The sequence below is a fragment of the Phycodurus eques genome, chromosome 13 (genome assembly GCF_024500275.1).
Source record: "Phycodurus eques isolate BA_2022a chromosome 13, UOR_Pequ_1.1, whole genome shotgun sequence".
NCBI classification, from domain to species: domain Eukaryota; kingdom Metazoa; phylum Chordata; class Actinopteri; order Syngnathiformes; family Syngnathidae; genus Phycodurus; species Phycodurus eques.
In genome coordinates this window covers 18,563,008-18,580,491 of record NC_084537.1, presented here as the reverse complement: position 1 = coordinate 18,580,491, position 17,484 = coordinate 18,563,008, and the positions used below count along the sequence as shown (strand labels likewise).

Genomic DNA, 17,484 nt, shown 5'->3' with positions numbered 1-17,484 from the left:
TTTCCAAGCCCTTCCCAATGGAACAAGTTTCTTTGAAATTGGAGCAACTTGAACATCCATCCATCCATTTTCTGAGCCGCTTATCCTCACAAGGGTCGCGGGAGTGCTGGAGCCTATCCCAGCTACCTTCGGGCAGGAGGCGGGGTGCACCCCGAACTGGTCGCCACCCAATCGCAGGGCACATATAAAGAAATGACCATTCGTGCACACTTTCACAACTAAGGTCAATATAGAGTTTCTAATCAACCTATCACACATGTTTTTTTGGGATGTGGGAGGAAACCGGAGTGCCCGGAGAAAAAACACACAGGCACGGGGAGAACATGCAAACTCCACACAGGTGGGACCGGGATTTGAACCAAGTTCCTCAGAACTGTGAGGCAGATGTGCTACCCAGTTGTCTACCATGCTGACGACTTGAAGATTTTCTACCTATACTAAGTGCACTATTTTATCATGAATACACTAAATATGACACTAAATATTGCATATTTTCCTTTAATCCATATTGAAATACATCCACATTAGCCTTTTTCAATAGAAACAATTATTTTGAATAATATGAGACCGTAAACTGGGCTAACACAGCCGCATATCATTGTAAATAACAGGGGGGACCTGATGTTTGTAAAATATTGTATGTTTTTTAATAAATACATGATCAATTAAAATAAAAACACGTAATTATTTTGAAAAGACTCAAACAGGAAGCCGGGCCAACACACCGCGATTTCAGTGTCAATTACGTGGTGCCAAAATAAAGTAAGTAAACTAAGAAACATTGTTGTTTTATCATGAACGCAGGCTAAAAATTACAATAAATGAGAAATATATCGTCGTTGGCCTTTCATGAAATATGCATTGTATTTACGATTATAGCAAATAATTCATACTTATTTTGAATAACCACTAACAGGAAGTCAGTGTGTTTACAAGGCTGACACATCTGGTTCCTGCTTCCGTCAACGTAAGCTAGTAGCTGGGACCTGATTTTTGGACGCTTTCATGGTTAAAGTGAGCATTTTATTTACGTTTGTCAAATATTTACGTCAGGCTTTCTTGTACATACGAGGATAAGAGTTTCTTTCGCTTTAACATGCTTATGTAACGTAGCGTCCTCGTTTCCGGCATTTAGACGTGCTAAATAGTAGCCAACTTGTAACGCTGGCTTGTTAGCTTAGTTGTCGAGTGTTCCTTTATGTTGACACAAAAGTCACCTATGAAACGTGTTTGTTTGTATTTCCTCACAGCAAAAGCACAACTTTTCTTTCTCCTGAACCGATAAGCCGATAACTTCCTAACTGACTGGTTGGCCCTGTACGTCCGCTTAAATGGCGTCAGCGAACGACCCATTTCAATTTCAAGGTGGGTGACGTCATTCATCAACACTTAGTATCAGCAGTGTTCAGTTTCTTTAACCGATCAGATTTCAAACTCGCCTCAGAGGGCCAGCTAGCTGGCGTGCAATGACGTCAGCTCCCCCTCCCCCCTCCTCTGATTGGTCGGTCAGCGCAAGCTAACTTCGACTAGCGAAATATGTCTGGAGCGGCGTACACACATTAATACATGTAATAATCAGCATGTATTGGTGAGTGTGAGATCTTTGATTAAAAATTGCATTTTTGTCATATTACTAGGCAAATTGTGATTCCAAACTGCTACAGATAATTTACAGTATGTGGCACATTTGCAAGCTGTTATATTGCCTTTTTGAATCGTATTAATGGTTTCTATAATTGCAATGTTATTTATGGTGGCATTATTAAGAGGTGGATTTAGTCAGGTAAATCCCCACTGAAGGCCAAGGTACCAAATGAATGGCCTGCCAATCGTGTGGCTTAATTTTAGTATTGTTAATGTTGTGCTAATGTGTTTTTGATGTCATTATTTAAGAATTTGAAGAGAGCAATCTGATGGCAGATGACAGAGATTCAACCACCATCAACATCGAGGATGATTTTGTAAACCAGAAGTCCCCCGGTGGTTTCACTCCCAATGTCGATAATGAAGACCCCATGGCTGAAGATGATAAAGCTGAGGCAAGATGGTTAAGGTTATGAAATTATTTTTTTAAAAATTTTGATTAAATTATTATTTTTTTCAACTTTAAAGCTTCTTTCTGGGGAGAAGAAAAACACCCCCTTCTGGACTTTTGAGTACTACCAACAGTTTTTCGACGTTGACACGAGCCATGTATGTATGTCTTCTTTTAATTGCAATTTAAAAAGAGCAAGTAATAATGTAAGTAGAATAGGTAACAGACTGTAAAGAGGGACGCAAATGCACCACTTCAGTTACGGAAGATCCAAATCAAAGGCCCCTGTTCACAAAAAGCTTTACTATACCAGCTACAGTTGAGAGTCAAGCCAATGGGAATGGAAATAAAAACAAGTAACAGGTCATATAGATAGACTCAAATGTACAATACCAGTCACAAAAGACTCACAGCCAAGTACTTTGTTGACAAACAAATTTTTCCATGTATGGTCCACTTATATAACGTCTGACAATTTGACATTTTTCTCAGGTAAAGGAAAGAATCGTCGGATCAGTGCTGCCCTGGCCGGGAAAGAACTTCATTCACGTGTACCTTCGCAGAAATCCCGATTTCTATGGTCAGCATGCAAACACACATTCATTTTCAGTTTCTAGGGCAAATATAAGATATTACTAATTGAGCTGATGTTCTAATACACTCATGCCTCCTCTCAGGACCGTTTTGGATCTGCACCACTCTTGTGTTTGCCATCGCCATCAGTGGAAACATCTCCACCTTTCTGGTGAACCTGAACAAGCCAAACTACAAGTATACACCCGAGTTTGGGAAAGGTAAGCGCCATAAAAATGTATTGTCCTGTAAAAATGTAATTATCTATTTTATTTTGTCAGCTAGACAGTAGTGATGGTGAGATGAAGCCTTATGAGGCATCATATATATTTGTGCCAGCAGGCTGTTGGTAGTAAAAAACAAAAAGCCGTAGTCATGAGCAGTCCGCCTTTAATAAAAGGTAAATAGCGTGCTGATTTGGTTTAAACTGTAACTGTAAATGGTTTTAATAGATTTCTAATGCTCAGTGCATCATCACCACCAGTAGTATAGTCATAGTACATGCAAAGAAGTCCTGACTGTAAGTGTCGTTTTTCCCATTAGCATGTTGGCCGGCGTCCGGGTTGACAACGTGATTGTCGAAGGGGAAATCGTTGGAACTGCAACTGAATTTAGCATGGCTTGAACTATGCCAGTGTATCCACTACTTTCTGCTAAATGGTTCAGAAAATAAATAACTTACCCCCCCGGCAGACAGATTGCAAATCTCATATTTGCAAATTTCTTTTGTTTTCATCAATGCATGTGGACGGAGCATGGCAGCGAAGTTTGTGACTCTGTGAGACGAAGGACCCACCCTGAAGCGATTTATAGGTGTCCCCTATTTGCAGAAATGTACATGCTTGTAGCTTTATTCTGATTATTTTTTTTATCCCCCAGTGACCATAGCTGCGACAGCCATCTTCACCTACGCTTGGCTAGTCCCTCTCGCCATGTGGGGTTTCTTGCTATGGAGGAACAACAAGATAATGAACTTGGTGTCATATTCCTTCATGGAGGTTGTCTGCGTGTACGGATACTCCCTTTCTATATACATTCCCGCGGTGGTAAGTTTTCCTTCTGAATACACTGTGAAACTAATACACCGAAGGTCAAAGTCCTTTTTTTAACAAAAAGCTGGTCAATAATATGATATATCTTCTCTCTGAGATCATGTTCCCTCGTTTGTTTTTGTTTTCCCACACAAGGTTCTGTGGATCTTCCCGTTCGAGTGGCTGCGGTGGCTCTCCATCCTGGTGGCGCTGCTCCTGTCCGGCTCTGTCCTGGTCATCACCTTCTGGCCCGCCGTCCGTGACGACCAGCCCAAAATTATCGCGGCAGTCATGTCGGCCATCGTGGTGTTCAATGTCCTGCTCGCCGTCGGGTGCAAAGTAAACACGCTCTCTAACTCTGTTCAGTTATCCACTTGACTCAGTTCTATAGCCGAAATCAGAAATCCTTTAAGAAATGCCCAGCCAGTGTTTTAAGTAGCATTACTGACATACACAGAACTTAACCTGTGTTATATGAACATGTTGAAAACAAGACAACGCTCTTAAAATGAATGACTAATGAGGAGACATAACGAACGTCGCTGAACTGTAGCTACATTGCTGTCTAGCAGTTAGTCGCAAAAAGCTAACAAAACGGTCTACATCTTCACTCTGTACTCCTCATCAAATGTCGACACTGGTCAAAACCACCTCCCACTAAGACTACCATGGCAACAAAAACAGATAATCTACCAAAATCAAACCAATAACAGCACAAACAGATAGTCTCAAATGCTCAACACCAGATAGAAATGATCTCAATCAAAGTCCTTTAGTCCTCAAAAAGCTGGTAAATACCATCTCTGGCTGAAAGTTCTACGAAGGGAACAAAAACAGGAAGTAGAAGCCTACGCCAAGAAAAGTCCAACTCAGAAGGCCTTTTTCATACAAAGTTAGTCTGACTGAGACAACAATGCTGTCAAAAACAGGAAGTGGAAATCCAAAATAAAAGCACAAAAAGATGGTCTCAAAATCAAGCCAGTAAGAGCGCAGACGGATGGACTCAAATGCTCAACAAAAGATGCAGATTATGAAAAGTTAAGTCTTCTTCCACACAAAAAAGACAGCTCAAAGTCCAAATGTCAAATATGTATATAGTCACTGACGCATTGAAGCTTTAGATTCATTACACTTGGTTTGTGCGGAAATGACAGTGTCACGCTGGTCATGGGGAAAATGACGATGTCCACTGTCAAGATCCCGCGCGAGGGGTGTCGCGTGTCCGCTCCCATCGGCGTAATTGGTCTCCTCCGTTAATGCCGATGTCTGCTTGGTTGACCCGCCGTTTACTTCTTTGTTGTGTTCCTCCATATTAGGCGTATTTCTTCAGCGAAGCAGAACCGGTGCCAGCGCCCGACAAACTGACGGCGACAGCAGTGGTCCACCCGCACACGACATGAGAAGGTGTTTCAAGGTACATACATAAAAAATTTTTTCACCCCCCTTTCATGCCCCAGCGGCCTACTGTTTCACGTCCTTAGTGTTTGAACACGCACAACATCCGACACGGCACTTCCTCGACATGATTTCTCCTTGCCAAAGCAAGTGTCCACTATGTGTTGTGTTTCTTTCCCTCTCCCAAATTGCAGCGTCTCCTGTTGCCTTAATCGAGAGAATCGGGTTGCGGTGTGGCGATGAAGTCATGGGCCGTCTGGATTTCACCTCATAATCTACTGTGAGGGGTGGGCTTAGTGCACCGCTACCAAGTATGTTCTTTCTAATGGGGACGGGGTGTGGTGTGACAATATGGATTTCCATTTATAGCCAAAACGCGACAAAATAAATTTTGGGTGAATATTATGGTTGCGGGATTTGGACAGCAGACCATGGAATTGTCCATACTGAATGGATGTATTTAATTTTCTTTACTAGTACTATTAATGTCGACAAAAGTATGGAAGTGTATTAGGGCCACACTGAAGCAATGACAAGTGTAAATCGGAATTATAGAAAAAAGTTGTCATAACTTTGAGGAAAAAAGTCACAATGTTGCAGAAAAAAAGGTTGTGAGAGTAAAATCATATTACCAGGATAAAGTTGTAATTTTTGAAGAATAAACTTGTAATATGAAGATGAATGTCAAAGTCGGAATTCTACAAGGAGATTTTTTTTCCGCACCTTTATGACAACGTTATCCTTCTAATATTTCAACTTTATTCTTGTAATGTCTTTTTTTTTCTTAAAAAATACATAATTTTTTTTGCTTGATTATATTCTCTGTACTTGACTTTATTGCTTTATAGTGGTAATATTCCCATTATATAAAGTCAGAATTACAAGAATAAAGTCCTAATTTTACAAGAGTAAAGATGTAATAATACAAGAAAGATTTAATTTTACATTAATTAAGTCATAATCCGACAAGAAGTCATATTATTACGGTGATTTGTAATTACAAGAAAAAAAGTTTACTCAAATTTAAAACTGGGAATTTTTCCTTATATTGCGACTATGTTTGTACATTCCGGTTTTGTTTTTTCATAAAAATACAACATCGTGATCCATTATTTACTTATTTTTTGTAAAAAAAAAAAAAAAAAAAAAATCTTTTATTTTCTTACTTATTTTCTGTAATATTACAACTTAAGTCTTGGAATATTCTGACTTTACTCTTGTAACATTGACTTTTTTCAGATTTTTTGTTTTGTTTTTGTTTTGTTGTTCTTTTCTGTGTTGGCCTTATACATGTTCACACGAAAAGCAATTGTAAATTTGCATCTTTTATTTAATAATTCACATTTGCTGATTGAAGGACTACATTTTTTTAAAAACATATGGACTAGCTAATGGAAATGTTCAATTTATAAATCAGAAGTTACAAATAAATATCTATCATTGTGACTGCAGTTTTAGACACCAGTGACTTGGACAGTTGCATCAAATAAACACTAAGTCAAATGAATAACAGGCTAAGTGACTCGTCCTTGTTAATCAGCAGCAGCCGAGTGCATCTAAGACCGCAGGGACATTTCAACATTTTAAATATTTAGGCGAGCGCCTGTAAGTCGTAGCTTATAAATGTGACATTTGCCGGTTGCTGCTTGTATGCTCATCCATCTTAACTGCCAACGCACCATCTGAGGGCATGTGGTGTGTGCCACAACAAGGCTTCCTGGAGAGAATATTTTCACTCTCAGCCATTGGATGCAATTAAATGTTTTGTTTTTGGTGAGCAAAAAAAAGAACAACAACAACAAAACCTACAAGAATTAAGTCAAATAGCATTTTTAAAGAATAGTCATTAGTTTATCTGGATTTTTTTTTTTTTTACTCCGTAAATAATGATAAAATGTGCGAGAACAAAATGTTTAATTTTACAACAATACAGTTAGCATTCTATGAGATTAAAGTAAACATTTTACAAGAAAATATTATGACTCGTAGCGGAATGAACTGAAATATGAGAAAAAAGTGACATTTTTAGGTGTAAAGTCTTAATTTTGCAAGATTAAAAAAAAAAAATTAAAAAAGTTATTATACAAGAATGCCGTTGTAATTTTACAATTGTTAAGTATTCATTGTACAGGAATACAATTGAGAATAATATGAAGAATATTTTTAAATAAGAAAACAGTTTAATAGTTGTCACATCATTTTTGAATTTAGGTAATTTACTACAAAAATATTAAAGTTAATTTAATTTCATTTTTATAATTTAAGGTACATTTCATGAGACTAATGGAAAATATTGTATTATGATGAGAAAAGTCACAATTTTTATGTTAAAGTTGTAATGTTACAAGGATTAAGTATTCATTTTAAGAAGAAAAAATAAGTAATTTTACAACAATATTTGTAATTTAATGAAGAAAAATATGAATTCAACAAAAACAAGTCTATGAGATTTAACAATTGTCATGGTGCAAGAATCAAGTTGTAATTTCTTATTACTTCATGGAAGAATGTTATAATTGTTATGTTGGATGCTCCCTGTGTAGAAGAATGTCAGCACTCTGAGGCTCCCAGACCTGCTTCAGACTAAATTTAATAATTTTTACGTTTTTGGGCTCCATTAGGCAAATAGGAAAAATAAATGGTGTGACTGGAAACGTCAGCGTAGGAAGCTGGCGGCCTAATTAGCGGTCATCCTAGCCACCAGCTTTGAGTTACACACGGCAGCTCGGCACAAACCCCGTGAGAGCAATCCCAAGCGCCTCTGTGTCGAGCTCGCGGGTGACCACTTGAGGAGTTTTTGTAAGAAGCAAAATTTGTACTACAGAAGCTCAAGACCCTGACGGCGGACAACAAGGAGCTGAGGAAGCAAGTCAAGGCCCTCCGCAAGGAGATCGGCCTCGAGTGCAGCACCAGGTTCCACGGCAAGACCACCAAGGACGTCGTCAACGACCCGCACGAGAAGGAGCGGGCGTGCGACGTCCTGATAGAGAAGGCGGCCGAGCTGAGCCTGACCGTGGACGAATTGACGTCCGAGCTGGCAAACGCCGTCACGTCCAAGACGCTGCTGGAGGAGTGGGTTGCCTCTCTGCAGCAGAACCGCAAGGACATGACCAATAACCAGCGGCGTCTGCTCAAGCTGTGGGAGGACAAGAGGCTCCAGCGGGAGCAGCAGGCCCTGCCCGCCATCCCGCAGAAAAACTTTTCACCCAGAAGGCTGTTCAGACGGATATGTCCATCAGTGCCTCCCAAAAGCTTCCGGTCGATGCCTTCGAGACCAAGACTGGCGACGCAAAGACCGCATTGGATAGACCGAGCTTTGCCACTTATCATAACGACAACAAGTCTTTAATGCTTGATGAAAGTACAACTAATTCATAAATAGTGGGGATGCTTGATACTACTTTTTTCAGACTGATCAGTACGAATATTCACTTGAGTACTCGCCCATACCCAGTACTGGTATGATTACTTGTCAACTAATCCATTTTTAAATTAATGGAGAACTATTTTGATAATGAATCATTAGGCAGCATTGCTGAACTTTAAATTGTCCAAATCCTCTTCATTTCAGCCTCTCAACAGTAAATATTTTCAGATTTCTGTAGTGAAAGCAGACTGCATCATTTTCTTTGCGGTTAATAAAAAACAAAAATGCAAACATCTGCTTTTACTTTGAAAAACAAAGATCCACTTTTTGGTCTATTTTCTGACATGTTACAGACCAAATCGGGAACTAGATCAAAATCAATTTATGATTGTTCATTTTCTGCACTGACTTCTGTTTGAATAAAGCGGTGGAAATGAAAAATTCATCAAAATAATAAACAGAATAATCAATATGAAAACAATTGTTAGCTGCCGCACTACTTGTGATACATAACATTTCTATTAACACAATGACAGGCAATTGAACAAAGACCGTGTCTATAAACCACCAGCTTCTGTGGAGGGATTAACCACTGATTCATGAATAAAGCATCTCCCATTGTCTAGAAATGTAGTAAATTGCCTTATGATTTAAACAGCAGTTTTTATTTGTGTATGCTTTTCGCGATGCCTTGTGTAAAAAGTTAGTGAAATATCACAAATGTACCGTTACTTGTAAAAACTATAAAACACTTTCTTCAAACTGGTCTCGACATGCCTCAAGGTAGTCCTTACATCATCCTTATGATAATAAAAACGGTATTTAAAGGTCGCTTTTAAGCAGGCAGATATGTGGAAACCTTCGCGGAGATGGGGTCCTTCTGGAGGTCCTTTGAACGAAAGTGGCGCGGCGGCATGATGGAAACTTGGAAGTTTTGATGAAGAAAGAAGAAGTAACTTAACGCTCTCCGCAATGTTTTCTGCGGGTCAAAGTTGTTGGTTTGTTCGCAAGGTGAGTCGCTTTGTGTCATAAAAAGCCCAGCTTTTGTTTCTTAATACGAACCGCGTTCGCTAACATGCTAGCCAGTAGACTAATGTATGTGTTTTTGCTAGTATAGGTGAGTTATCCGAGTGGAAGCTCAACACTACAGTCATTTCGCGTCTTTTAAGTGTATATTTCACCGCCTGACATTGCAGAAATATACCAGATGTCGGACAGTCTTTGACGGTTTTGCTAGGAAAGATAATTTAAGTAAGTAGCGTTGCACTAGCTGTCATGAAGTTGTCAAGTCAGGTTTATGTATACTAAACCCTCAAGAATCTGAAACAAAAGACATCAAAGACCCAGCGTTCGCTAAAATCAACTCTGGCCAACAACCCACATCCGGGCAAGGAAACACTCAGAAAACCTATTTGAAACCTTATCCATTGTTTACAATCCTAACCCTGGTATGAAACCATGGTAACCCCAACTGCTAACCTCAAACCAGGCTAGAAATCCTGTTTTGAAACCCTAATTCCGTCACCAATCTGAAAACCTATTTGAAACCTTATCCATCATTTACAATCCTAACCCTGGTATGAAACCATGGTAAAACCCAACTACAAACCTTAAACCAGGCTAGAAATCCTGTTTTGAAACCCTAATTCTGCCACGATGAAATCTTAGAATTAAATTTAATAAAAGAAAACATTTTTACGACTACTTTTGGTGAACCCTGTACTGTATATAGGTGATTTGTTGGAGAGCTGCAGCCAGCATAGCCTGGACCGTATTGCTGTTGCCGCCCACCACAGCAGTTTTTGTCATCCTCAGCAGATTCAGTCCTCTCCACCCCATCCAGACACTATCAGGTGAGTCAGTCACCATTTATTATTATTTTTTAAACATCCCAGCTGTCATTTATAACCTCTGTAACATCAAAATGTCTTCCCCGTTCAGAATGTGTGTCCTTCATGGGAACCGCCAGCGGCATTTTCTCCTTCATCCTGCTTTGCGGTGTCACCACCATGGTGGGCTTCTTGATCTTTGAGTATTATACAGGTGAGCGGGGTTCAAATCTGACAATGTGATGTGACAGTGTGAATGAATGTGAATTGTGTCTTGTGTATGTGTCTGTTTATCAGACATCTTCTATTGGGGTTTGCAGCTTAAAATAAAATATAAAAAATATTCACCCTCTGAAGACAGACGCTTAATGGAAAGGTCATTTCTATGCTAGTTTTAGCTTTCGTATACAAGCTAGTTACGTTGGCATTCACTTAGTAATGTTGATCTGTGTATGTAATGGAATTAATTGTGCTTCTGGAATTATATTTCATGAAAATAAATTATGGTGTAATTTTCCATGATTGTTATTATTTTTTTAATTGTACGGAAATAGTTGTAATTCTATGATCGGAAAGTCATTTATGAAAAAAAGTATCAATTGTAGAACTATTACTTGGATAGATTGTAGTGTTAGTTTTTTTTTTTAGATAAAATTGAGAATTTTTTTTAAACTGAACAGCTACATTAGTTTAATTTTAGGACAAAAATCAATTGTACATAAATTACATAATGCTACACTAAGGTTTAATTTTGAGGAAAATGTCTAAATTTTAATGAGAGAAAATTAGAGAAAAGTTCAAATTTCATGAGATTTAGATTTTTTTTAAAACTATGTAATAAGTTTAAAAAAAAAAAAATATTGTACAGGAATTGTCATTTTGAGAGGAAAATATTTTTCAAGAAAAAATTATTAACTGTACAAGAATGAAATGTGTAGTCACAAGAGTAAATACGAGAATAAAGTCATAATTTGACTGAAAATAAAGTTGTGATTTTATAAATGTCCTCAAGGGTAAAAGTATTACTTTTAGATCGATAAAGTAATATTGTAAAAAGAAAGTTGTAATATTTATGGCCCCAAAAAAAAACATTATTCTACAGTAAGTAAGTCATATTTGTTGTTAGTATTTTTACAATGATCAAGTTGTAATATTGCAAGAAGTGATAGAAATGACTGAGAGAAAAAATGTTTAAAAGAAAAAGATTTTATGAGAAAATTCATAACTTTACAAGGATTTTTGTTGCTTAAAAGATAAAAAAATGATAGGTTTAAGTTTTTGGGAGGAGGAAAAAACGTAATTTTAGCGAGAACGGTTGTCATTTTTTAAAGTTTTTCAAATCAATTATGTGAGAAAGATTATTGTAGAGAATTAGTTATCATTACACTTTTTTCGACTTGGTTACCATCACCGGTACGCTCCTGTAGTAGTTTCTCACACACACACAGAAAAGAGCGAAGACCAAAAAGCCAAAGAAAAAGCAAAACGTCCTTGTGGATGTCGATTTGTGTTCCGCTTGCTCTTAGTCATCCCCACCGTCGCCTGCTCCAAAATCGCCTTGTTGGGTCAGCTGCTGCACCCGCGTCATGTGGCCAACTCCCTGCTCCACTGCGTAATGGGCATCATCGTAGCCTGGTGTGCCGCCGTCACCATCGGGGGGCGCTACGAGGTTCTGGGCTACCCGTGCGGCCTCAGCGACGGGTAGGTCAATCGCACCGCCACGCGTAAGCTAGCCGCTAACACGTCACTAATAAGCGTCCTTCAGTCCCCCTCAGGTGTGTCTGAACGAATACCACCTCATCCTGCTGCTGGCGGGCGCTTTTGTGGGCTTCTCCCACACTCTGTTTGGCGTCGTCCACAACATGAACTATGTGTCGTTCCACACGGTTCAGGTACGTGTACCGTTGGACAAGTCTTGACAAAGTTTGTATCCACTATTTGAATCCTCCCTTTGCTCTTCAGCAATACAAGTACCTTCGTTTTAAGGGATCCTTGCCGCTGGTGGTAAAGTGCAGCGCCACCCAAGCGCTTTACTCCATCAGGAACTACATTGTCGCCTATTTCTTTTTGGGTAAGTTACCTCTCTTCACTCATTGTGTGAGTTTACAACAGGTAAATGTAATTCTCTGAACACCAAACTCCACCTAAATTCAAAATAAGTGAAAATTATAAATATGTTTTTGGATTAAGTGGTATTATTTTAACTTAATTATTTCCACTATGATACCTTTACTTTATTAAAATAAAAAGTATTATTTAACTGACTTTGTCTTACTCCTTTTGAGTTATGGTTATTATGATATATGTATTTTTTGTATTTTATGACATAGAATACAAACTAAAAACATTTTTAATTAACAATCCTAAATTTGAAAACAAATTAAAATGTTGCATTTAGTGGTAACACTTTTGTTTTTTATTGGTAAAATTATTTCACACCCCTGGTCCTGAATTTAATTGTGGGATTTTGTGGGTGTGGTTTTTTTTCCCTTTTAATTTTCTTATTATGCTCCTATTAAACACATCATAATAATAATGTATATTTAACTGTACACAATAATGTTAAATGTTATGTTAAAGTTCTTTTTTTTTTTTTTTTTTTTTTTTTTTTTTTTTTTTTTTTTTATAAATACCTGAAATTACAGAAAAATAATTTTTACCGTTTTTTTAAAATGAAATGTCCCTCAAAACTTGTTGCTTCGGCACCATTCTGATATAATGCCATTTTTTAAAAAAGTTATTTTTTTTCTTTTCTTTTTGTAAATAACAAACACTTTATATTGTCACTGCCTTGTTCTTCTATTTGTTGACAGGATACATCCCGAGAGAGTGGATCTGTAAAATGTTTAACCTTCACGTGACCAGGTCAGCGCATTTTCTCAACGGTCGCCCTCGCACAGTGCTTATTAATATTCACGAATCTTCGCTTTCCCCCCTTCAGTTCTTCCCACCTACTGGACACCATCGGTGGACTACTGGACTTGTCCCTGCTCTACCACCTGTGGATCAGCGCCACCTTCCTCCTCTTCACCTGGTACATCGCCCTGCTCCTCTTCAGGATTTTTATCACTGAGGTGTGTGTATGTGTATTTGGGTGCCACTGCATTATTCACGACATCTAATTATCTGATGGCAGGGTGCCATAGTGGCAGTACACAGTCCTGCCTTCACTGGGTTCTATGTAGAAGGCACAGGCTGTACTTGTTGGTCCAACCACACAATAGTGCTGCAAAAGTTCTTAGGGTAAAGTTCCTGTTTTTGTTCAAGAGGCTCTTGTCATTTGACACTGGGGGTAATATCAGGCAATGTTACAATGTTCTGCCGTAGTCACCTTAATGATTGAACAGAAATGACATGAATCCCACTTTATTTCCTCTGTGCTTGCAGGACTACAGTTTCCCAGTGCAGTCATCTTTCACAGAGGACGTGCGCCAGTGTCTTCCCAGAGTTCTGTCTGACCCACAGCCGGCCATATTAAAAGTATCCCATCAGCTTTCCTCCAGAAGCCCTTTGGCATATTTGGAATTTAACCTCAAGTCTCTCTGCCAAACAGTTCCTCGCCCTACAGGACTTGGCGCTGCTCTCTCAGCATTCACCATTACGACGCGGCGAGGTGTTCAGTCTGAGTCAGCCAGGTTTGTTTCTGCACAATGATTTATTATTATCCCCCCCCCGGCCCCCACACACTTTTTTTTCTAGTTTTTAACGTAATCTACCATGATGAAAATGACCATCCTGTTACCTCTTTCCGTCAGGTGGACATCCACACAACTGGAACGCCATCAGCAAGGAGTGTCAGTCGCTTCTGACCGACCTGACCCAGCGACTCGTGGCGTACCACGACAGCGTGGCCACCAACGGCAGGGCCAAGTCGCTTTCGTCGGGAAGCGAACTGAAGACCTCGTCCGGCTCGTCGTCGGGTACGTCGTCTCTTGGCCTGTCAAGTTTTTTTAGGGCCATTTATTTTCCCGAAAACTTTCACCATAAATGATAGTATTGTTGTTGTTGTTTTTTATGCCACTGATATAATGGTATTAGAGCACAATAATTGAAGCACATCCTTTTTAAGTACAGTTCACTTTGAACTATAAAGCATATTGAACATTGCCATTAAAATGTAGGACAAAACATATATATTTTAGATAAATTAGAAAAAAATCTAAGCTTGCCAAATTTAAATGAATAAAAAAAAATCACCATGTATGTAAAATAAGACTCTGAAATCATGACAAATAAGGCCCGCCTTTGAGCAGGAGGACAGTTTGTGTCGTCCTGAACATTTGTAGTTCCAGGAAACGTTGGAAGTTTCAGCGATTTATTGTTCCAAGAACTTTTCATTCTTGGTACTTATAGTTCCATGGACCTTTTGTTGTTAATACTTGTGGTTTCAGGGAGTTGTAGTTCATTGTATGTGTAGTTCTTCAGTCTTTTACTTTGTGGTATGTGTAGTTCTACTCATAGTTACAGGGATTTTTTTTTGTAGTTCTAGGGACTTTTAGTTCTTGGTACTTGTAGTTCCTGCAACTATAGGGTTCCTATTTGATGTGTTCAGTGTTGTTGGGCCTCTCTAAAGTACTCCTCCCTCCACTGGGGTCTTCTTTTGGGCATCCATTGGACATAATCTGTGTAAAGACTTGTACTTGTCTTCTTTTTAAACTGTAAAAGTTTCTTCTGGTGTGGAGGATCTGATAAGTCCAAGGCCCACCAGCTTCCTGGTCAAGACGCCAGGGTCGGTCTTTGCCCGGACTGCGCCGAGCCCCCTGACTGCTCCTTTCACCCCGCCAATCCTGGACAGCCCTTTCGCCTCGCCCGGTCTGCGGCGTCTCACTGCGCCCGTGGACCAGGGCTCGCCGTGGCACGGTGCCGTGCAAAGCCCCCACGTCATGAGGAGGGCCCCCAGGCTGTGGTCCACCTCCACAGGTAAGGGGATGTACACGGCGGAGCTCGCGGTTAACTTGTATTCATTCCGCCACCTTCTCCGTCCAGATTCCCAGTCCAACAGCAGCCCGCAGCTCTGTGCAGCCCCAGCGCCCACTCCCAAGCAAGAAGCCCCCCAACCCAGTCTTTTGGCCCAGTTCCTCCATAACAGGAAAGAACAGGTACATACTTTAGTTCTTCCTTGCATTCTACTGGGGCCACATCACTTTAGATGAGTATAAACGTACTTTAGCAAATCTTCACTGCCATCACCTTTTCACGTAGTTCCCCCCCCCGTCCGTATTTGTTACTGCCTTTCCTCCGCTGTAATTTATGGAATTGGCAGACAAGGTATTTATAAAATGTTGTTGTGAATCACACAAAATGGCTGCGGTGACCTTTTTATACATGAAAAGCCATTACATCTCCATTTAAACGCTAATCTTGCCCCATCCAGATTAAGATCTTCCTGTCCAAGCGTGTGCTGGTAGCATATTTGTTCAACAAGGTGAGCTCAGGACATTACACCACTATTCACTATCTTTCACGGGAATGCTGAAGGTTCTTTGTTTTGCAGCTTCCAGAAGCCTCCAGTGAAGCGCTCTTTGCCGACAGCCAGGCCCACATTTGGGCGTTGGAAGGTAAACGATAACGTTTTCACCTCCCGGTCAACATGGATGACACACGATGTTTACCATGTGATTGATCGCTTTCCAGGACTGTCCTACCTGGTGCAAGCCTCCTTCTCAGAGGACCACTTTGGCGTGGTGCAGACGACGTTACCCAGCATCCTTAGCTGTATGCTGCTCCTGCAAGAGGTCAGCTTTCTAGCTACTAGACGAGGGGCGTTCTTTAATCTGGCATTTACATTGTGAGTCTTGAAATATTTGTTGCATCATTGATTTAGCTTTTTTTTAATTAAAAAAAAAATTTTTTTAATTAAAGCTGGTTGCTTAAAATGTATTCATGTATAAAAAAATATTGGAAATAAAAATACAAGTTAAAAAATAATTTTACAGAAACTTTGAATTTACTTTTTTTAAATAATAAGTTTGTTTATTGTAAAGAATAACATAAAGCAACAAAGTAAACAATTTTATGTACTGGACATTTAATATTTATTTGCGGTCATACAAATGTAAGGAGAAGGTAATCGCCTCATTGTAAAACAAAAACAAAAAAAATAAAACTACTCACCCTTTGAAGAAGCCTGAGAGACATGGAGAGAGAACACCACTGGCAGTTTCTGATATGTGCGGCCGCACAAGGCTGCATCCCTCAAAACGATTTTTATAGGTTTGGCATCGTGAAATGTGAATCATTGGCATTTGTCCGGGGAATTCAAGAAAACAGCACTTGAGTTTCTAAATCACTACTCTGCATTACATATAAAATGTCAACGTTTCTGTCACACAGGTGTAAAGCTAGGACTTATTTTATTTATTTAAATAGAAACAAGTGTCAAAAGCAACCCCACGATTTGTCCGCAGGCAGTGGACCGACACTTTAAGCTGCCTCACGCCTCCACTAAGCCCGTGAGGACGGCAGGCGGCATGGGCGAGCTGGCCTACAAGACGCTGCGCTTCGCTCTCAGGGCCGCGCTCAAGACAGCCATATACCGAATCACCACCACCTTCGGAGATCACCTGAAGTGAGTCGCTTTTCTGTCAGTACTGTAGTCTTTCCGCACGTACATAGTAACGTGTTACTTTTGCGCCCCTTCAGTGCCATTGACATGTCCGCAGAGCACCGCAAGAGGTTGCAGCACTTCCTGCACTACAAGGAGTAACTTTTTAATATTCATCTATCTCCATCATGCTGTCAAGGAGCACACGTTGGATGCTTTTATTTGTACGAGAGAGCAGGGAATAGTAAGCTCACAGGTCAGACACCTGATTGTACATACTAGCTTAGTTGTTTTTGATTTGTTAAATAAAAAGGATGTTAAAAAAAAATGCGTTTTCAGGTTTCATTGCAAATATTAAATGAGGTATGGGGTCTTAATGGTCCGTGTTTCAATAAATTGATTTTATGTTTTGTTGTTTTTTTTGTTCAACAAAGGGAAACTGGAGGTCATTTCCAATAATACCAAATCTAAAAATATAATAATAACTAATTGTCTCAGGAAAACCCCTTTTTCATCACCAAATCTATTAACGTCCTAATGCGGTCGACTTCATAGTTTTTCACAAAATGTATACAATTGGTCTGTCCACATGTCATCTGTAGCCATTAACCAAGTTAGTGGTAAAAATAGCTTGAGGACAAAATTATTAACTGTTGAATGCGTCGGTGTCTGAAAAGTGACCGTAACAGTGCAGCATTTTGACGCCTCAA

General features: G+C 39.5%; 3 protein-coding genes across 4 annotated transcripts; all 3 read left to right on the top strand.

Moving 5' to 3' along the window:
• The first annotated feature begins 916 nt into the window (after positions 1-916).
• yipf1 (Yip1 domain family, member 1) lies at positions 917-7,939 on the top strand. Of its 2 annotated transcripts, XR_009769704.1 has the most exons (11): positions 917-1,014; positions 1,251-1,365; positions 1,894-2,039; positions 2,113-2,193; positions 2,528-2,615; positions 2,713-2,829; positions 3,488-3,654; positions 3,796-3,978; positions 4,956-5,053; positions 5,229-5,345; positions 7,859-7,939. XR_009769704.1 is itself a non-coding variant. In XM_061694718.1 (10 exons), the coding sequence occupies exons 2-9, from the start codon at positions 1,332-1,334 to the stop codon at positions 5,037-5,039; spliced, it is 900 nt and encodes a 299-aa protein (XP_061550702.1). In that variant the 5' UTR covers positions 917-1,014; positions 1,251-1,331; the 3' UTR covers positions 5,040-5,053; positions 5,229-6,835. The 2 variants fall into 2 exon arrangements, 1 of the variants encoding a protein (XP_061550702.1); XM_061694718.1 differs by lacking the exon at positions 7,859-7,939 and having other exon boundaries at positions 5,229-6,835.
• On the top strand, positions 5,712-9,153 carry zgc:113691 (uncharacterized protein LOC503529 homolog). The gene is given in 3 exon segments (XM_061694413.1): positions 5,712-5,723; positions 7,859-8,225; positions 8,228-9,153. Coding segments are annotated over 3 exon segments (564 nt in total). The 3' UTR covers positions 8,413-9,153.
• Positions 9,154-9,298: 145 nt separating this feature from the next.
• ndc1 (NDC1 transmembrane nucleoporin) lies at positions 9,299-17,083 on the top strand. Its single transcript, XM_061694717.1, has 18 exons — positions 9,299-9,412; positions 10,134-10,254; positions 10,343-10,444; positions 11,757-11,931; positions 11,996-12,122; positions 12,193-12,301; positions 13,044-13,095; positions 13,172-13,304; positions 13,618-13,710; positions 13,784-13,865; positions 13,986-14,150; positions 14,896-15,150; positions 15,217-15,329; positions 15,605-15,655; positions 15,725-15,788; positions 15,865-15,965; positions 16,638-16,798; positions 16,873-17,083. Exons 1-18 carry the CDS (start codon positions 9,374-9,376, stop codon positions 16,934-16,936), a joined length of 2,007 nt encoding a protein of 668 aa, XP_061550701.1. The 5' UTR covers positions 9,299-9,373; the 3' UTR covers positions 16,937-17,083.
• Positions 17,084-17,484: the final 401 nt, after the last annotated feature.